Below are 22,516 nucleotides of genomic sequence, written 5' to 3' on the forward strand. Positions count from 1 at the left end.
CTATGGATTTGGGAGAAACACAGACATTCAATTTATAGCATTTTGCCCCTAAGCCCCCCAAATTATCCTTCTCTCATATAAAACATATTCATATATCCAAATAGCCTTAAAAGTCTTAATGTATTTCAGCATCAACTCAAATGTCTTCAGATCCAAAGTCTCATCTAAATATCATCTAAATCGAAGGAGTGAAACTAAGATAAATGAACAATGTTGGTAACCATAGACGAAGATTTATTTTTATCCTGAAATGAATTGCTCTTTTGCTGTGAAGCCAAATAAATTCTGTGCATCCAAAATATAAGGGTGAGGATGGACATTACCATTTCAAAGGGGAGAGATGGAGGAAACAATGTCCCAGGTAAGTCCAAAATCTAATGGGAAAATTCCATTAGACATTAAGGCTTGAAAATAAAACTTTTTGACTCTCAGAGTTCTTCCCTCCAGGACCACTGGGGTGGAAACGTCACCCTCAGTGCTTGTGAGAAAGCCCCATAGCAGCTTTCTATAGCAGTCCTTCCCCTACTGCTGCAGTTTTCCCAGGACAGAGCTGTGCTATACAGTCTTGGCTCCATGTACCTCTGTCCTTTAAAACTCAGGTGGAGGCAGCTTTTCTATGCTCCCCCACATCCTCTGCACTCTGTGGGTCAGTGCAGACTGTACTGTATGGATTCCATAAAAGATAGCTTATCTGGGTGGCCCATACCTATAATCCCAGCGACTCAGGAGGCTGAGACAGGAGGATCACCAGTTTGGGACCAGCCTTGACAACTTAGTGAGACCCTATGTCTCAAAAAACAAACAAAACCTGGGGGTGTAGCTCAGTGGTAAGGAGCCCCTGGGGTTTGAAAAGGAAAGAGAGAGAGATTGATTGCTGCCTGCTCCCTCTGGAGGTGTGCTGCTACTATGGACTACAGGGCTCCAAGGCCACTGGAGCTGCATCTGGGTGGCTGAGGAATGGTGCCAGAGTGCAACAGCGAAGGCTGTGAGGTGAGATGGTGCTGAGCAGCACAGGCCCAAGGCCCTCAGGTGCCGTGGTGGTCGCTTTGAAACTGCTCTGCTCCTCTCACTCTCGCTTGTGCCTTAAGTCATTGTTAGGAGTAGCAGCTCTATCATTCTTCCATTGTTTTGGAAAATAGGTCCTGGCTTCTGTTGAGATATCTGATCCAAACTAATCTCCTTATAAAGTGGTCATTGGACACACCCTTCGTGTTCTTATTTTTATTATTTTTTGATATAGGATAGATTGAGAACTTCCTCAATCTTTAAGTTGTTCCTTTTGCTGAACAATTCTGTCTTTAAGTCACGTCTTTGTTTTCACGTTTCATTGCAAGCACTCAGAGGAGCCGTGTTATACCTCTAACATTTTGCTTAGAGATAGCTTCAGCTAGGATCTAATTTCATCATTCACAAGTTCTCCCTTCCATAAAACTCTGGAACACAAACATGACTTAGCTAAGTCCTTTGTCACTTCATAACAAGGATCACTTTTTTTCCACTTTCCAGTAATATATTCCTCATTGTCACACGAGGGTTTATCAGAATCGCTTTATCGACCATATTCCAAACAACTTTCTGTTCAGGATTATTGAGGTGTTCTCTAAGAAAACTAAAGCTCTTTCTATGGTTGTTCTTTCTTTCTGGACCCTCACCAGAATCACTTCCACCATTCATGGGAATGCAGGCTTTTTTTCAGCATGTGCCTCAAAATTCTTCTAGCCTCTACACTAGACCTAGTTCCAAAATCACTTCACGTTTTTAGGTACAATAGCACCCCTTCTCCTGATATCCATTTCTGTCTTCGTCCCTCTGGGTTGCTGTAATAGAATACCATACACTTGGTGACTTACAAACACCAAAAATTTATTTCTCTCAATTCTGGATGCTGGGAAGTATAACAAGATCAAAGTAGTGGTAGATTTGGAGTCTGGTAAGAGGCCGCTTTATAGTTCATAGATCGCTGTTTTCTTGCTTTGTCCTCACATGGCAGAATGAGTGAGTGAGCTCTCAGGTCTCTTACAAGGCCACTGATCTCATCGATGAGGGCTTCACTTCATGATCTACTTACCTCCCACGGGCCTCACTTGCTAATGCTGTCACATCGTGATTAGAATTTCAACATAGTAGTTTTAGGGGGACACAAAAGTTCAGTCTGTAGCATCAGTGTAGAGTTAATTTTTAGTGAACAATGTTGATTACCCTAAAGCAAGATAGGTACACTCTGCATGTCATACATCTTTCTTTCTTTCTTTTTTTTTGGGGGTGGGGGTACTGGGAATTGAACTCAGAGCCACTTGGCCAGTGAGCCTCATCCCCAACCCTATTTTGTATTTTATTTAGAGACAGGGTCTCACTGAGCTGCTAAGCACCTTGCCATAGCTGAGGTAGGCTTTGAATTCTCGATTCTCCTTTCTCAGCTTCCTGAGCCACCTAGATTACAGGCCGCTTGGATTACACCCAACTCAGCTCATGTATCTTTCTTAAAAGCTTCAAAGTATATAGTTTGAAAGTTCACAGACCAAGAATAGTGCTAATTATGTTTTGATTAACTTTTTAATCTTGAATATTTTATTAAAAACTTCTCATCCTTCCTTAGGAAATTTAAAAAATTTTCTTTTCAGTACCTATAATATTGTCCCTTCATAATTCTATTATCAATGTAGATGTTGAGTTCTTCTGATTACAGAAAGTTAAAAATGCTTGAAAACTCAAAATAGAATTATAAACTATGACTTTGGGGTAAGAAAGACCTATTCTTAGTTGCCACTCTGTATTGTATTGTCTGTTATTTTGATCAAGTTATTTGGCTTTTCTAAGCTTCACTTTGCTCTTCTGTAAAATGAGTTTCTAGCATCTACAATGACATCCAGACTCCCTCTGAGGTCGTTGTGAGGATTAAATAAGCTCATGTTCAAACATAGCTAAACAAATGCTGGCTGTATTGGTTATAGCTATCTGTAGCCATGACTTTTTTTCCCTTAATTTTTATTTTCTCTTCTTCAAACAACCTTTTGTTTTTGAAGATTTCTACTGAGATTTGTCCAGAAAAATGGTATAATTAGTGATACTACCAGGGGTGATACTTTTTTGTTCTTTATTTTGTTATTTGATACATATTTATTGAGTGTTATGAAATAGGCATTCTGCTAGACACCATAGTTGATGTGAATAAGATGTAGGAAAGATGTGCAGGGCTCTGGGTAGGGTTTTGTGATCTTATGATGGTATTAAAACTAGGGACTGAAGAATGCCCAGGTTATTCTTTGACTCTCTCCCTCCTCCATTGGATCTTTGATGGAGTTTTATACACATCTCCCAACAAGTAATGACACTAAAACAGCCTCCTTATATTAGTTGTGTAAATCTGAGCAATCCCTTTGCAGAACTCTCTGGTAAAAGCTTGATTTAGACCGGAAGCCTAAATAGACTCTTTTGTGATCTTTCCATTTCTCAATCTGAGTCTTGGGACCAGCCAGTTCATTATGCTAGTACTAAGAAAAAGGAGAGAAAAATGACCAGGTCTGTAGGTCTTGACCCAGTTCACTCATTAATGGAAAAATCAAAGGTGGAAAGAAGAGAAACCTTATTTGGCCTTCTAAGGGGAGATGGACCTTCTTTTGCTCTCCATAAGGGATGGATATGAGACTCTGGAGTACAATGCGTAGAGCCTTACTTTTAATTTGTAGGGACCTCCCTGATTCTAAAATGTGGCCCTCCTAATTTCCTAGACCCAATGGTGTTGGTGGTAGGGTTTGTTAAGAAGATTGGCAAGGGGCAGAGGTGTAGGGAGGGGCAGAGTGACTTCAGGATTTTTGTCCTCTAAACTCATTGCTCATTGGGTGTAACAGTCAAACCTCTGGTCAGTCAGAGGTGTAGCTGTATCCCACAGGGTATCTGGCCATTTGTGAGAACTGAGACCTCCTGTTGTCTTCCTGAGAGTTCTTTCTGACATCTATCCTTGCCCCTTTGTATTCCCCTGGGATAGTGACATATGCAGTTTAGTTATTACCTATGAACCTTTTGAACTGAGCGGAACTAGACATTGATCCATGCTTCCAAGGACATTTTGAGCATTAGGCCAAAAATTTATTCTTTATATTATTTACCATGCACAATGTGACCGTCATCAAACCTGGCTCAGAGATTATACAACCAGCCCAAATAGGCCATTATGAATATTCAAAATTTTACTATCAGGAACTTAATAATTTTTAAAAAACACTGATTATGAAGATAAGGAAATTTAAAGACTGTGTAGATAGGGACTGGTAGTAATGATTTTGATGCAGGGGCATTAATTATCCCAGGAGTCCTTGGAATGAATCTAACATTCTCTATTTAGAGGAAACTCATTTCATGAGTCTATCCCAGGGGGGAGAAAATGCCAGTTTTATGTAAGAACATCCTTGAAGAAACAATAAAAATAATTTTATTAAATCCCAACCTTTGAGTACATGTCTTTTTTGTGTGACAAAATTGAGAGTATACATTAAACATCTGTGCTACACACCGAAGTATAGCAGGAGTCTTAAGGAAAGCCTCATGTGATTGAGTTGTGAGATGAACTAGCCTTGTTTGCCATGGATATTCAAAAGAATATCTGACAAATGATGCTTATTCAGTCTTGGGGTTTTTGTCAGTCTGTTTCATGAAAACAAAGTGAGCCTGTTTAAGAGATTATAGTTTGCTGCCAGTGATAAAAATCTGAGCTTTCAAGTAAAAATTAAAATTTTAGAAAACTAGTATCTAACACTTTGAAGCTGATAACTTCCCATATTAAAAGATTTTCTTGATGATATTGGTGGTAATATGAATCAGTATTGCTTTTGACACATGTAATGGTGTTCTTTCCTTTTTATTTTTATAATTCTAAGGAAGGAAGAAAAAGTGTTATATCCTAGAGAGAATATTTTTGAACACACACACACACACACACACACACACTAGTTAAAGAGTTCCATATGTGAAGAGATTTTTCCCCTTTTTATTGGTACATTACAATTATATGTCACAGTGGGATATACTGTCACATAGTTCTATAACAGTATACTTCGGTCAATTTCATTCCCCAGTAACCCTCCTCTTCTCTCTCCCTGCTTCCCTGGTCTCCTTCCTATATTGGTCTCCCTTTTACATTTATAAGACACCCCCACCTCGCCCTGCACCTCAGGTTTTAAACAATATTGATTATTTGACAGTTGTGGTAAGAGAAGTGATAATCAGAGCTATCAATGAGGAAAAAAATTCTTGGTTTTTAAAATGGGAAACAAGAAAAAGATGAATCAAGGATAAGAAAAATATTATAAAATATATATATTTATTAAATGTATCAAGGAAGTCATTATTTTGGGGTCAAGCAGCCTAGGACTTATTAGTGTATTTTATCCATTTTTATTGAACATTTACTATACGCCAGGAATTATTCAGGGCTATGGGGTTATAGTAGTGAATGGAACTGACAAAGCCCAGTTACCATAGTTTCTAATTCTATTAGGGAATGAAAATTAAAATACTTTAGCAAAATATGAAGCACTTCAAGGAAGCTTTTCTTTATTTTCTAAGATCCCTGTGGGATGGAATTTACCTCTGAGTTCGTACCACTTCCATCTGAAACATGAAATGTGATATAAATGGATTATATTTATAGACTGTATTAAATGGGCTATGTTAGTCATGTGTTAGAAGTACTAAAAGTTCAAATCCAAAGTGAGTTGGCAAGTCTAGAAGCATATCCTTTCTCTGTTCATTTCATTCTTTGATCCATATTTATTCCTGTGGCCCGGGAGAAGGGGCATTTCGTCTGTCAACATGCGGTGATTTCTGACTAGAATTCCAACTTGGGGAGTAGAAATGACAGTGGGGAGCCCACCTGGGCAAGCAGTTTTGTTCTATCCCATCTACATCTGTTCACCTCAAGAACAGAGGCTGGGGTGAGTCAATATTTACGTACCACGGTGTCTCAAAAGGGTAAGAGTTACCTTTGCAGCAGCCTTCAGTCACTGTCGATGGAGCTCACATGCCATTATTAAGAAGACTCATTTCACCACTGAAATAATCTGCGGGTCTCAGAGAATGTGGGTCACTTAGATAAACATCTTCAAATATCCAAGTTTAGTCATTGATATTTTCTTCATCCTGTTTTTGTGGTCTAAAATTTCAACTCCAGCGTGCAATTGGCCTAGAAGCAGAAACAGTGAAAATGAATCACACCTGTGTGCCACACCCCCTTCCCCATTTGTGTATTTATTGTTACAGTAGCTCGAGGGATGCTGTTGAAACACATTTTGGTGACCATTATTCAGAAAGACCAGCACAGCTGTTTGTGCGCTTAGTAGGACGTTTTCTGGAAGGAATGACAATAGGTAGGGTGGTCTTATCATTTATCATCAAATTGGAACATTTCTGGAGTGGGGGGTGCTCTTGATTTAGCCAGCACAATAGACTTAGCCTGGGAATAACACATACCACGCGTGAGGATATACTGGGGAGCGCGTGGTGTTTTAGCAACACTGTTCAGCATCAGTCCCTGAGGACACAGTGCTCAAATAAGGATAGGTGACTGATGTTTAATAAGGGTGTCATGTGTTGGGCACTGGGCTAGATGCTGTTGTGTATAATGACAATTGTTATTATAGTATTTGGTTTTCCCTGAATTTATAATACAAAATAAAACCATGGTGGGATAAATTTTTGACTTATTTTTTCACTTGAGAAGGTACTGTGATAAGAGTTACCAGCAACTTCTTTTTTCTAGTGGTAGTGTTCCCCAAGGACCCAGGGTGGAGGTGATCTTGATTCAGCAAGAATTTCTTGAGCAGTTCTTTTACCAGGGTGATGTAGGTGCTCAGGTTCCCTTTATTCTGGAGGAAGAAAAAAAATTTTTTTTTTTTTTTTTGGTACTTGGAAATGATAGCTCACCTCTACCAAATACTTTAGTTATGGAAAAGCTGTATTAGTCCATTTTCTATTGCTAGAAATACACAACATCACAAACTGGGTTGGTTTTAAAAAAAAAAGATTTATTTTGGCTTGTGGTTCTGGTTCAAGGTGAGGGGCCACATTTGATAATAGCCTTCTTCTTCTTTTTTTTTCCCCAAGTCGCTGAGAATTTATTTTTTTATTTTTAATTTTTAAAAAATGCTTTTATTTTTTTAAATACATGACAGCGGATGCATCACAATTCTTATTACACATATAGAACACAATTTTTTGTATCTCTGTGTATAAAGTATGTTCACACCAATTCATGTCTTCATACATGTACTTTGGATAATGATGTCCATCACATTCCTCCATCATTGCTAACCCCCTGCCCACTCCCTTCCCCTCCCACCCCTTTGCCCTATCTAGAGTTCATCAATTCCTCCCATGCTCCCATGCTCCCTGATAATAGCCTTCTTGCTAGAAAAAACCCTAAGTTATGCAGGGCGTTGTATGCAAGAGTCAGGAAGTGTGTGTGTGTCCTCTGGTTTCTCCCTCTTCTTATAAAGCCGTGGATATGCAATCATGGGCTTCCACCCTGATGACCATAATCTAACCCTAATCATCCCCAAAAGGTCTAGCTCTAAATACCGTCGTTTAAGTTTCCACTCTTAGATCTCACAACAAGGATTTAATTTTGAAATGTTTTCTGAGGAGACAAGCCATATTCAAACCATAGCAAAAGTCAAAAGCCATTTATAGGGAGGCATAGAAATCTGAGTAGAATAGGTCCTGCAGTCTCTCTTGGGGGGAAAGTTATTGGCACTTAGAGAAACTTCCTCTTTACAGAAAGAATCCTTTTTTTTTTTAACACAACATATTATTTTAAAATAATTTCAGAACTACAAATAACCTATAAGAATAATATAATGCTTGAATATTCTTCAGCAATACCCATCAATTGATAAATTTTGCCAGTTTTGGTTTATCTCTTTTTCTTTCTGTTTTAATGTTTTGCCATTCAACAGTAAGATGCTGACTGACCTTGCGTCACTTTATCCCTCCATCTTACGTGAAGGGCATTTGTCTTAGGTTGTTTGGGCAGCTAGGAAAATACTACAAACTGGAGGCTTATAAACAAAAGAATGTTATTCTTCACAGTTCTGGAGGCTGGGAAGTCCACGATCAAGGTGCAGGTAGACTCAGTGTCTGGTGAGGGTTTACTTCCTGGTTTATAAGTCACTATCTCTTTACTGTAACCGCACATGGTAGAGGAGTGAGGGCCTCTCTGGGTTCTCTTTTGTAAGGGCACTAAATTCATTCATGAGGCCTATGCCTTCATGACCTAACCACATGCCAGTGACCCCACATCCTACCACCCTCACCTTAGAAGTTAGTATTTCAACATATGAATTTTGCAGGGTGGGGGTCACAAAATTCAGACCATGATAGTATTCTTCTGAACAGTTATTGTACCACTATTACACCCAATAAATGAAACACTGATATTATAATATTATTGAATACAAAGTCCATATTCATTTTCCCAGTTGCCATTATGATGGCTGATTATAGCTTTCTTTTTATCCAATCACACATTGCATTTATTTTTTATGTATCTTTAATATCTTTTAATCTACAACAGTTCTGTTTTTTTTATTTGTTTTTATTTTGCTTTGGTTTGGTCTTTTGTGACCCCAACATTTAGGAAGAATCCAAACCAGTTGTCTGGTAGAATATATGATAATCTGAATTCATCATAGCCTTAGATAGTCCCCTAAAGTTCTTAGATGTATCATAATACTTAGAAGATTAAAGAGTTCTTTTGAAATAGAAAAAATGGAAACACATATTAAAAGAAATGTGCCTTTATTATCTAGGATGATGAACATTAATTATAAGTTATGAATATCAAATATATATATAACTTATCCAGTGTTACACAACTAATGACAAATGTGAATTCCAATCCAAGATTGTTTATGATAATATGTTTTATGATAATATGTTTTATGTGTCAACTAAGCTAAGGGTAGCTGAAAAACATTATTTCTGTTATGTCTATAAAGGTGTTTCCAGACGAGACTAGTATTTGAATCACTGTTCTGAGAAAACAAAATCACTCTCACCAGTGTGGGCAGGCCTCATCCAATTCATCAAGGGCCCTGATAGAACCAAAGGCCCAAACAAGGGTGAATTTTCTTTCTCTTCTCGGTCTGGAACATCCATCTCCTACTCTCATACATTGATGCTCCCAGTTCTCAGGCTGGGAATTCCCCTGTCTTTCTCAGGTTTTCAGACTTGTACCAGAAATTGCACCAGCAGCTTCCCTAGATCTGTAGCTTAAAGATGGCAGATAATAGTACTTCTTAGCCTCTATTGTCACATGATCTAATTTCCATAATAAATCTCATCTATGACTATATCTATAAATCTGTTTCTTGTTGATTCTGTTTCTCTGGAGAACTGTGACATGACTCTCCAAAATTCATATTCTGCCCCATTTCTTGAAAAACCAATATCCTCAAATAAACCTTATTTAACAGATGTTCCTTGACCTAGGATGTAGGTACATAACTCTATTGTAAGTTCGAAATAATCATAAGTTGAAAATGTGTTTAATATGCCTAACCCACTGAACCTCCCAGCAATACAGCACCCTGTGGTACTGGTTGTTTCTCTTTGTGATCACATGGCTGACTGGCAGCTGTGGCTGCCTCAGATCTCCAGAGAGTATCCTATTGCATATCCCTAGTGTGGGAAAAGATCAAAATTCAAAATTTGAAGTACAGTTTCTACTAAATGTGTTAATTTCACACCACCCTAAAGTTGAAAATTTGTAAGTTGAACCTTCATCAGCCGAGGACCATCTGAATCATAATAAGGGGCTGTCAAATTTTCTGTAAGTTTTTGGGAAATGACAATAACATGGGACAGTTAGGTATGGGTAAATGAAGAAAAAGTTTTAAAAATAGCACTTTCTGAGGATATATAAAAATAGTGTTAAGTTGGTGAGGCAGATTGCATGGTGACGCTGATGCACACAGGCAGTTCCAGAGAAAAAGGTTTCCCATGGGTTTCTTTACAGAGGCCAAAGTCTGTATTTCAGTTTCAGGAAATTCCCAAACAGGAAATAAGATGTTGCAATCTTTGGGCTTTTGGGAAAGACTCATGAGAGAGATGAATTTCAACAACCTAAAAATTGCTCTGTGGCTTCTCAGCCTCTGAAGACACGTAACGGAGCCAAGATGAAGCCACCCGTCCTTACCTCTGTCTGCAGCTGGCTCAAGTGCCCTCAGTCTTACTGCCCATTGTTCCAGAACTGGGGTTGGAGCAACACAACCCCATTCCCCACGTCCTCCCATGGCCTCCGCTGAAGCTGCCCCGTCCTTTAGCAAACCGGAGGGTCACTGATGGAGGGCATGGAAAACTAAAAGAGAAACAACTCCTAATCTTGTGCGGACTAGAAAGAATCTGTTTTGGCCGTAGTGAGGAGGGGAGCTGCTGTAGAACTCGGGGGTTTAAACAGTGATCTCAGCTCTGGCAGCCTCCGGGATGACCTTGGAAAAGATTTTTTAGTCTGTGTCAACTTGATCGGAACCTCCAGACAAAACACGTGAGTTCAGCCAGACAACGTCTCCACATTGGCCTGTTGGACACCGATTAGGCATAGTCTTCATTGCACTGGGCTTTGGTTTTACTCCCTGTCTATTGTGAAGGAAGCCCCTATCCACCTTCACTCTCTCCTTTTCTAGCACCTGCAAATAGATTGTGGTAAACATTTGGCCCATAATTTGTTTATGGGTGCAATCCACATAGCACCCAAAATGTGTGTGGTTTGGGGTTTGGATGAATTTGGACATGACTGAAAAATGACACTAAGGACTGGGAACCTGAATGTGTCTACCAGGACATACAAATCTGAAATGTTCTTAGGTGGGCTTGCTGCTTTCCAGTGAAACCCAGCTCTCCGACTCAACCTGTGCAGAGCTTCTTTTGTGTTTACATGTGCCCCATATTTCCCCTAGGCACTGCCCACTGGGATTATTGATTAATCTGAGATTGTCATTAATTATTTGATATCTGTTATGTAGGAGAGAGAATAGGATGGTCCAAGGCAAATCTAATTTGAGAATAGCCAGGAGTGAGTGGTAATATCTGTACTTTTTCATCTCCCACTGACTCCAGACATTCAAAGTCAGCTTGACAATTATCTAAGAAAGAGAGGAGTGACATGTGGCTTCTCCCAATGGGGGATTTCATTGTCCATTTGGGTCCCGATGTTTACTGTATCTCAAAGAAACCATGACAACCATATTTGTCTCTATTTCCTCTCCCCTAAATGTTTCTGCTTCCATCTGTTAGATATTCACTGATGAAGGCGAATTTTTATTTTTCTTTCTCATAATAAGTAGAAATACACATATGTGAGTTCATGTTTAAAAAAAATAAAATAAAATTTAAACTTGGCACTTGGCTTGGTAAATTATTAAATAGCTTCTCAACACTTCCTCTTTCTTAATTTTCATTGGCATTCAAACATGCTCTTTATTTGATTTGTCAGGAAGTTCCTGTGCAGTGTGCAGAGATGTATCATCACAGAGGGGAGACAAGGCCTGCTTTGTCGGTATGTATTTGTGTGCCCCCCCCACCTTGTTAGGACTAGAGGGGCAGATCTTGTTTCTTCCAAACTCCCAAAGCTCAAGTCATCCCTGCTGGGAGCACCTCTCTCTTTTCTTGAAGGTTTCTAAAGCCTTGTACAAGCTTGTAGGGCCACATGGCTATTTCATAAACACAGTATACAGAAAGCAGGAACTAGAGCATGTGACTCAATCTCAGTGGGTCACAAGTGGGGCTCCTTTTTGTGATATAGGGTGACACATATGCTTAATCCCACTGATGGGGCGTTCCAAGATGGGACCATCTCAGACCCAGGAGTCCTGGCTTGTGTAGACTTTCCTTTGTTATTGACTACATTTATGAGCTCAAGCAAAATATTTTACCTCATTATGAGCCTCAGTTCCTCCATATATCAAATGAGGTGGGACTAGATGAATATAAACTCCCAAAGAGCTTGAAAATGATACAATTTTATCAGAGCTAAACACGGGTTGACAATTGGGCTAGTTTTCATTTCCTACCCATTACATATAGTTCTCGCCTCTCTACCCTTCTTATTTCACTCTATCATCATTCTTTTTTTATTCATTCTTTTTAGATATACATGACAGTAGAGTATATTTTGACATATTATACATTCATGGACTATAACTTAGTCTAATACTTGTGGTTGTACATGATATGGAGTTACATTGGTCATGTATTCATGTATAAGGATAGGAAAGTTATGTCTAATTCATTTTATATTCCCAACCCCCTCTCTTCCATTTATTCCCCTTGTCTAACCCAATGAATGTCTAATCTTCCCTTCCTTTGTTGTGGGTTAGCATACACATATCAGAGAGAATATTTTGCCTTTGGTTTTGTGGGATTGGCTTATTTCACTTAGCATGATATTCTCCAGTTCCATCCATTTACCAGCAGATGGCATAATTTTATTCTTTTTTATGGCTGAGTAATATTCCATTAGGTATATATACCACATTTTCTGTATCCATTCATCTGTTGTAGGGCACTTAGGTTGGTTCCATAGCTTGGCTATTGTGAATTGAGCTGCTACAAATATTGATGTGGCTGTGTCACTAGTATGCTGATTTTGAGTACTTTGGTTATAGACTTAGGAGCGGGATAAATGGGTCAAATGATGGTTCCATTCAAGTTTTCTATGGAATCTCCACACTATTTTTCATAGTGATTGCACCAATTTGCAGTCCCACCAGCAATGTATAAGTGAACCTTTTTCCCCACATACTCACTAAAATTCACTGTTGCTTGTATTCTTGATAATTGCTATTATGACTGAAGTGAGAGTCTCAGTGAAGTTTTAATTTGCATTTCTTTAACTGCTAGAGATGTTGAACATTTTTTCATATATTTTTTGACTATTTGTATTTCTTATTCTATTCAGTTTCTTTGCCCATTTATTAATTGGGTTATTTGTTTTTTTGTGCTAAGTTTTTTGAGTTCTTTATATATCCTGGGGATTAATGTTCTATTGGAGGTGCTTGTGGTACAGATTTTCTCCCATTCTGCAGGCTCTCTGTTCACATTGTCAATTGTTCCCTTTGCTATGAAGAAGCTTTTTAGTTTGATACCATTCCATTTATTGCTTCTTGATTTTACTTCTTTTGCTTTCAGAGTCTTGTTGAGAAAGCTGGTTCCTAAGCTGACGTGTTGGAGAGTTGGGCCTACTTTTTCTTCTAGAAGGCACAAGGTCTCTGGTCTAATGCCTAGGTCCTTGATCCACTTTTAGATGAATTTTGTAATTCTTAAAACCCTAACCAGAGAAATTGGACAAAAGAAATTAAGTTAAATTAAAGAAATTAAATTGGACACACAGGAAAACAAGAACTCAAACTATTCTTATTTGCTGATGACAGGATTCTATATTTAGAAGATCCAAAAAATTCTACCAGAAAACTTCCAGAACTCATAAATGAATTCAGCAAAGTAACAGGATATAAAATTAACATGGATAAATCAGTTATGTTCCTATGCACCAATGACAAATCAGTTGAATGAGAAGGCGGGAAAAGTATCCCATTCTCAACAGCCTCAAAACAAACAATCAAACAAACAAAAATCTGGGAATCAATCTAATAAAAGAGGAAAAGACCTCTACCCATGAAAACTTCAGAACACTAAAGAAAGAAATTGAATACGACCTTAGACGATGGAAAGATCTCCCATGTTCTTGGATAGGAAGAATTAATATTGTCAAAATGGCCATACTACCCAAAGTGCTATATAGATTTAATGCGATTTCTATTAAAATCCCAATGACATTCTTCATAGAAATAGAAAAAGAAATGATGAAATTCATTTGAAAAAATAAGAGGCCCAGGATAGCCAAAGCAATTCTTAGCAAGAAAAGTAACTCAGTAGGCATCACAGTACCAGACATTAAATTATGCTACAGAGGTATGGTAACAAAAACAACATGATATTGGCACCAAAACAGACATGAAGACCAAACGGAACAGAATAGAAGACACAGACACATACCCACATCCAGTTATCTCATACTAAACAAGGCACCATAAACATACAATGGAGAAAAGATAGGCCTTCAACAAATGATGCTGGGAAAACTGGAAATCCATATAGTAGAATGAAATTTGAACCTCTGCACAAAACTATATCACCATTCTTAATAATCTTGTCTATTTCTCATTAACATTTGTGATTTAAACATTTAAAAATATTTACTGCATTGTAATTTCCTGAAATACCATTCAACCATTTCAGACTCAGTGAGTTCTTTCAAATATTTATCTATCTCCACAATCAGTATTATCTTATTCACACCAACAAATCTCTTAATCCCACTTTATAGTCAATACTCCTTGTTCTGGGTTCCAGGCATCTGACATTAAACATGTTTTCTCCTCAAAGCTATGATTATAATCTTGATCATAGGTTAGATTACTCACTGAGAGTCTTGTATCAAGGCCTTTTTACCTTACAAAGTGGAAATCAGGATCTTTCTCTATCAACCCATCTCATCATCAAAATTGTACATAAGTGAGTCATCCTGTACTCCTTCCTTGACTTCTCTCTTCCCATGTTAGTCCAGATTAGTGGATAATATACTTTCTAGAATATATACCTGGCACCAGAAGGAGAAAGTTGAAATGGGAAAAGCTACTCCTGCAATGTCTATAAAAGGACTTAAATTGCTGTTTTTAGAATCTGTTTACATGTGTCTCTTGCATGTAAAAACATGAGTTCCTTGAAGGGATGACGTCTCTTCCTGTACATATCTCTAGTGCCTAGCACAGTGGCAGAATGAATCAGTGAATTAATTTGTGAATTTGAATTATGACTATACTTCCACTACCAAAGTTAATGAGTTATGTTAAGTAATATGCTCTGCCTTAATTAAAAACCTGCTCATGAGCAAATGAAAATGTGTTTGAATATCTACAAATGTGTTTGAATTTTGAATATCTTTCCATTTAAAATTAGCAACAGGCATAGGTAATCTCATGTATTGTTGCTTTATAGTAAATGCATTATACTTTAAAATAGAAATTAAAACTAAAGCTGAATAATTAATTTGTATAATTTACCAAGTCTTATTCCTGGTGTTAGATGCATAGACATGATATGTAAGTACTATGGTACATTAAAATGGAAGAAAATAAGCTATAAGAGAAAATGCAACCAAACAAGACATGCTCTTTTTTTTTTTTTCAACACCACTTTCAAAAGTGTCTGTTCAAAGTGTTACATGTGGAGATTGAGGTGGGCTTGTATGTTTTTCTCCATGTTTGGAGGAGCCTGGAAAGAAGCTCTGATCTCTGAGCAGATCTCTGTGATAAGCCCAGGAGAAGGAACACTTGGTCATCAGGTGGTTTGTGATAAATGTTTTGAAGGATAAGTTGTATTAATAAGTGTCAGAGATATGGGTAAAGCATTTGAGAAGTTCTTTGAAGACATATGAGTCTTACAAATACCAACAGTATATTCTGATTTTAGATTTGATGGATGGATCATATTCCTTTCAAGGGCTAAATCTCTTGGAAGTTTCCTTGGACTAACCTGCCCCATGTTTACTCTCACTTGCTTTGAATACTATAATGTTCACATGGGCTGTGCCTACTCAGTGTGTGTGTGTGTGTGTGTGTGTGTGTGTGTGTGTCTAATATTTATATGATGCTTTATGATAATCCCATATCACATCTCACCTGCTAGATTATCTTGTCTTAGGGGTTCATGTCTTTCTTTTAATTCTCTGTAGCTCCATATATATCTACTATGATTCAAACATTTTTATATAAGGCTATGATGAGACCTGAGCCTTCTGTAAGGTGGAAATATCATTATTCTGATTTTTGCAGATGGGAAAACAGATGCAGACTATCAAGTGACATCCAAATTTGCACAGCAAAGAAGTGTCGGTGTCCAGATTTAGAGCAAAATTCATGATTGCTTTGTAATATACTTTTTAAAGAAATAGAATTATTCTGATTGGTATATAGTGGCCCTCCGAGAAATTAAATAAAAATTTTTAAAAAGAGAGAGGTGGGAGTCATGAACTTGTCATATATATGTATTTGGTCATCTGATATTCTGATATTCTGTCCATTCCACATTGGGCATTCACAGGATAGGTAACCCAAGGTTCTGCTTTTAATTGGTGCTTAATTGAGATGGGGTTGTGGCTGACAGTGTGAACCAACGGCCCACATGGTAGATGATGGGCCTCACTGATCTCAAACCTGTCTTTTAAATGGCGTAAATCAAATATATAAACTATATCTCACTCTCAAACACCTTTGAATTTTAGTGTTTCAATCACTCTATGGTAATATTGCTCTTTAGAGTAATTTAATAAAAATATATTTCTCCATGTATTTTTTAAATTGCACACTGCTTTAAATAAAATGGGTTGATGTAGCAAGAGAGTTCTCTCTTGAACCAACTGCAAATGTGCTTTTAATAAAAACTAGACGAGTGCAAAAGAAATCTACTGGAGCAACAAATGCTCATGAAAAATATGTCCTGTTGGCTATATTGTGAGTCCCAATTGCATTAGACAATTTCACATAAAATCTTTATTTTGATGTCTCTTATTATTCTGCTCTATTTATTTCTGGGACCCATATAGGGTGTCACAGTTATAAAAATGTCATAAAACCAGGCCATAAATGAAATTATCTCTAGGTACAAAGTAACTTATCCATGGATGGAGGTAAATTGTACTGCTAAATTATACTGAGAGCAAGGGATTCGGTAGGTCTTTTCTTGAATAATTTGGCTGCTGCTATGTTTTTTTCCTCCCTTATTTTTTCTATATGTCTGTAGTCTCTAAGACACCTTAGATTTTGACTGGATCACAATCTGTGACTCTGAAGTGAGCCAACTTACTTTGCTACATCACAACCTTCCTCTGGGTCTTTGTTTTGCTTCTGCAAGTGAAGGGGGGAAAAAATCCAGGCATAAGTCTCTCACTCCATTAGAAAGATGCATTTCCGTTTCCATCCAATTAGCAGCTGTAATTTGAAGCTTAGGTGCCTGCTGATAAGGTAGGAGGCTGGCAAGAGCAAAGGCCACGGAAAGCTTTCAGAGGGCACACCGTGAGCTGCTGCCACCAGTTTCACTCTAAAGATCAAGTGTCAGGCCTGCTCCAGCCAGCCTGGTCCTCAAATCCTCATGTATTCATTAACCATCAATATGTGGTTACCGAGGGACCTTAAGTGGAGCTTCAGACTGTCAGGTCTCAAGGCACACGGGACCAAAGTAGCCAGTAATGAATTCAAATCCCAGAGCACAGCTTGTTCTCAGTGGTGAAGGATTTAAGAAGCTGGCTTCTTTCCCTCTTTAAAAAACATAAGCACATCAAGACCTGGACATTTTAATTTGACTCTATTTATTCTTGATAATATTAGCCGGGCAAAGGAGCTAAGAGGGGAAATGGAATCTGTTTGTTCTGGAAGCCTGAAGAGACTCCTGTAATTGCCAGCATGTTGGGGTGATGCAAGTGTAGACAGTGGGCAATTAGGAAGGGAGAGCTCACACCCCGTTTTATGGCTCCCCTCTACTACTTCCTGGAATGGAAGAGGATAAAGGCACTTCCTAAAAATAAGACAAGGCATGGCCTTAGGACCCTTTAGCTTGACTTTCAAGATGATGAAAGAAAATAGGGGTCCTGCTTCAAGTTTTGGAGTTGAATTTTCTAGGACATCACCAGCATCAAGATGTTTGTGAGAAAAGACTGCACAAGTGAGATCCTTTAGTCAAAAGAGAAAACTCATTGATTTGAAATATGTAGTCAATTACTTCCGAGAACAGGATGGACTTTGCAAATGGAGAAGTCAGATAGTAAGCACAGGGCCTGTTAAGAGGTATGCTCGGTAATTGATAGTACCTCCTTGGTTTGAGTATTCCTGATTAACAAGTCGGTGTACCTTGGAGATACTGTGAGCTTGGTTCCAAATCACAGCAATAAAGCAAGTATTACAGTAAAGTGAGTCACAAGTGTTTTGGTTTCCTAGTGCATATAAAAGTTACAATTACACAATAGTAGGATCTATTAAGTTTATAGTAGTATTGTATCTAAAAAATGTACATACCTTAATTTAATAATTCATTACTAAAATGCTAATGATCCTCTGAGACTGTAGTGAATTGTCATCTTTTTTTTTTTTTTGGCAGAAGGTCTTGCCTCAATGTTGATGGATGTTGACTGATCACGGTGGTGGTTGTTGAGGGTTGGGATGGCTGTGGTAATTTGTTACAATAAAGATAATTTTTATGGTTTGGATTTGAACTGTCCCCTAAAGGCCATATACTAAAAGCTTAGTTGCCAGCCTGTGGTGCCACTAGGAGGTGGTGGAACCTTTAGGAAGTGGACCTAGTGGAGAGAAGTGAGGTCACTGGGGATGTGTCCTTGAGGGATCTTGGGACCTCTTCAAGTTTTTCTCTCTGCTTTCTGGTTGCCATGAGTTGAGCAATGTTGCTCCACCACATGCTCCTACCATGATGTTGTGCCTCACCACAGACCTAAAATGATGGGGCCAAGCCACCATGGACTAAAACTTTTGAAACCATGAGCCAAAATAAATCTTTCCTCCTTTTAAGTCTATTTTTCTCAGGTACTTTGTCATAGCAATAGAGAGCTGACTAACACAATAATGAAGTTTGCTGCATTGAGCTGGGCATGGTGGTATGCACCTGTAATCCCAGTGACTCAGGAGGCTGAGACAGGAGTATTGGAAGTTGGAGGCCAGCTTTGGAAACTCAGTGGGCCATCCTCAAAATGAAAAATTAAAAGGAGTGGGAATGTAGTACACTGGTAGAGTGCTTGGGGGTTCAATACCTAGTACCTTCCCCCAAATTGCCATATTGATTAATTCTTCCTTTCATTAAAGATTTCTCTGTAGTATATGATGCTGTTTGATAGCATTTTAGCCAATTCAAACATTTTAACAATAGAACTTCTTTCAAAGTAAGTTAATTCTCTCAAATAATGCTGTAACTTTGCCAACTAGGTTTATGTAATATCCTAAATCACTTGTTGTCCTTAAACAACATTCTCAGCATCATCACCAGTAGTAGGTAGATTCCTCCATGAGAAACACTTTCCTTGTGCCTCTGTAGGAAGCAACTCCACTATGTTTTATCATGAGATTGTAGCAGTCCAGTCCTATTTTCAAAGCTTCACTTTTTATTATTGTTCTCTTGCCATTTTTAAAAATTTATTTTTTATTCCAATTTATTATATATGACAGTAGAATGCATTACAATTCATATTACACATATATAGCACAATATTCCTATCTCTGGTTATATACAAAGTATATTCACACCATTAGGGTAATGATGTCCATATCATTCCACCATATTTTCTACCCCCATCCTCTTCCCTTTCCTTCCCACCCGTCTTTCCTATCTAGAGTTCATCTAATACTTCCATGCTCCCCCTCCTAACCTCCTATGAATTAGCCTCATATGTCAGAAAAAACATTCAGCATTTCTTTTTTTGGGATTGGCTAACTTCACTTAGCATTATATTCTCCAACTCCATCCATTTTCCTGCAAATGCCATGATTTTATTCTCTTTTATTGCTGAGTAATATTCCATTGTGTATATATACCACAGTTTCATTATACATTCATCCACTGAAGGGCATCTATCTAGGTTGGTTCCACAGTTTAGCTATTTTGAATTGTGCTGCTATAAACATTGATGTGGCTATGTCCCTGTAGCATGCTGATTTTAAGTCCTTTGGGTATAGACTGAGGAGTGGGATAGCTGGGTCAAATAGTGGTTCCATTTCCAGTTTTCTAAGGATTCTGCATACTGCTTTCCATATTGGCTACACCAATTTTCAGTCCCACCAGCAATGTATAGGTGTGCCTTTTCCCCCACATCCTCGCCAACACTTATTGTTGTTTGTATTCTTAATAGCTGCCATTCTGACTGGAGTGAGATAAAATCTTAAGAGTAGTTTTGATTTGCATTTCCCTAATTGCTAGAGATGTTGAACCTTTTTCATATATTTATTAATTGATTGTATATCTTCTTCTGAGAAGTGTCTGTTCAGTTCCTTGGCCCATTTATTGATTGGGTTATTTGTTTTTTTGGTGTTGAGATTTTTGAGTTCTTTATATATTCTAGAGATTAGTGCTCTATCTGACATGAGTGTGGTAAGAATTTGTTCCCAATTAGTAGGCTCTCTATTCACCTCACTGAGTGTTTCTTTCGCTGTCTTAAAGTAGTTTTGATTTGCATTTCTCTAATTGCTAGAGATGATAAACATTTTTCATATGCTTGTTGATTGATTGTATATCTTCTTCTGTGAAGTTCAGTTTTCAACATGGCTTCCTTTACTATACTGCATCATTTTTAGCTTTTGATTTAAAAAAGAGAAACATGCTACTTTTCCTTCCAATTGAACACTTAGAGGCAGCATAAGGTTATAGATGTGCCTACTTTCAATATTGTTGTATCTCAGGGAATAAGAAGTCTGAGGAGAGGGAGAGAGAAGGGGAATAGCTGGTCAATGGAGCATCTGAATGTACACACTTATCATTTAAGTTTGCTGTAGTATATGGGTGCAGTTCTTGGTGCCATAAAACAATTACAATAGTTACATCAAATATCTTTAATCACAGATCACCATAACAAACATAATAGATATAAGAGTATTGAAATATTGTGAGAATTACCAAAATGTGACACAGAGACATGACGTGAGCACATGCTGTTGGAGAAATGGCACCCATAGACTTGATTGACACAGGTTGCCGCAAATCTTCACTTTGTAAAATAACTCAATATCTGTGAAGTGCAAGAAAGTGAGTCATAATAAAACATGTTAAACCTATACTTCAATTTGGAACTGACAAATATTAAGCTTTGTATATGCCATTTTTTGAGGGGGGTGTACCAGGGATTAAACTCAGGGGCACTTGGCCACTGAGCCACATCCCCAGCCCTACTTTGCATTTTATTTAGAGACAGGGTCTCACTGAGTTAGTTGCTTAGTGCCTCGCTTTTGCTGAGGCTGGCTTTGAACTCGTGATCCTCCTGTCCCAGCCTCCCAAGCCACTGGGATTATAGGTGTGTGTCACTGCACCCGGCTGTATATGCTATTTTTGCTGGTTATGTTCATGAGGACACTGCTAATCAATAATAAAGATGTTTCTTGCTAACTCTGGAATCTAGAACCTTAAAATCTTTGTCAGCACAGAATTTAGCCATTATCCTTCAGATGAAGGCAAAATTTAAATGTCATTCCAGATATGCTAGACAGGTATATAGTGAAGGACAGAGGACCATATAGAGATCTTGTCTTGTGTCTTTACACTTTTGTGTATCCCATGAGAAGTTAAATATTTTAAAATTAAGCTTAATAGAGGATTTTGTGTGAAAATAAGTTTTAATTTCTCTGGGATAAATGATCAGATGTGCAATTGCTTGGTAAAACATTTGTTGCAAATTTAGCTCTTAAAGAAATTGGCAAACTTTTTCCAAAGTGGCTATAACATTTCTGCTAACAATGTATGAATAGTTCTATTTTTCTGTTTTCACTAGCATCTAGAATTTTCACTATTTAATTGTAGCCATTCTTATACAGTGTGTAGTGACAGCTCATTGTGGTTTGAATTTGCATTTCCCTAATAGGTAGGGCTGAACATCTTTTCATGGGCTTTTTGGCTGTTTGTATATTTTCTGTGGAATGCATCTTCATATCTTTAGTTCACATTCTAATTGCATTGTTTATTTTTTACTGTTAAGCTTTGAAAGCTCTTATATATTCTAGTACTTTGTTGGATAAATGATTTTCAAATATTTTCTCCCACTTTGTAGCTTGTCTTTTCATCCCTCTAACATTATCTTTTATAGAGCAAATTTTTTTAAAAAATTCTAAGTCCAATTTATCATTTTATAACTTTATTTTAAACCATGTATTAGTTTACCTTTCATGATTGTGTTTGGTGTCAAGTCTAAGAACTTCCACCTAGTCCTAGATCCCAGACATTTTCTCTTACCTTTTTTTCCTAAAAGTTTTATAGTCTTGCGTTTGATCTTTAAGTTCATATTCTATTTTGAGTTAATTTTTATAGAAGTCATGAAATTTAGGTTGAAATATATTTAATTTCTCCAGTATCATTTGTTGAAAAAGCTATCTGTCCTCCTTTGAACTACTTTTGCACCTTTAATCAAAAATCACTTGGGCAGGTGGAAACCAATCCCCTGCTTGACGCAGCAGCCACTGAGACTCTATGGCTAGTGTTGCCCCAGCCCCCCACAAGCATGGGGAATATCTTTAGGCACAAGATAGGTTAAAGAGTTGTTTTGGCAAAAAAGAAATGTGTATCCTCATCATGGGTTTGGATAGTTTGGGGAAGACTATGATTCTGTATGAACAAGCACTGCAAAATCATGACCACCGATTCCACCACAGTCCAGAACACCCAAGCCTTGTTTCTTGTGGCAGATAGCAATGACAGAGAACAAGGC

General features: G+C 37.8%; 1 protein-coding gene across 1 annotated transcript in view; it reads left to right on the forward strand.

Annotated features, from left to right (window-relative positions):
• Nucleotides 1–22,516, forward strand: part of Fut10 (fucosyltransferase 10) — a 200,049-nt gene that overhangs the window by 113,596 nt on the left and 63,937 nt on the right. Inside the window, exon 7 of the mRNA XM_071610222.1 lies at nucleotides 11,486–11,548. Coding sequence (XP_071466323.1) covers nucleotides 11,486–11,548 — 63 coding nt within the window. The remainder of the gene's footprint in view (nucleotides 1–11,485; nucleotides 11,549–22,516) is intronic.

The sequence above is a fragment of the Marmota flaviventris genome, chromosome 3, assembly GCF_047511675.1.
Source record: "Marmota flaviventris isolate mMarFla1 chromosome 3, mMarFla1.hap1, whole genome shotgun sequence".
In the NCBI taxonomy this organism is placed as follows: Eukaryota; Metazoa; Chordata; class Mammalia; order Rodentia; family Sciuridae; genus Marmota; species Marmota flaviventris.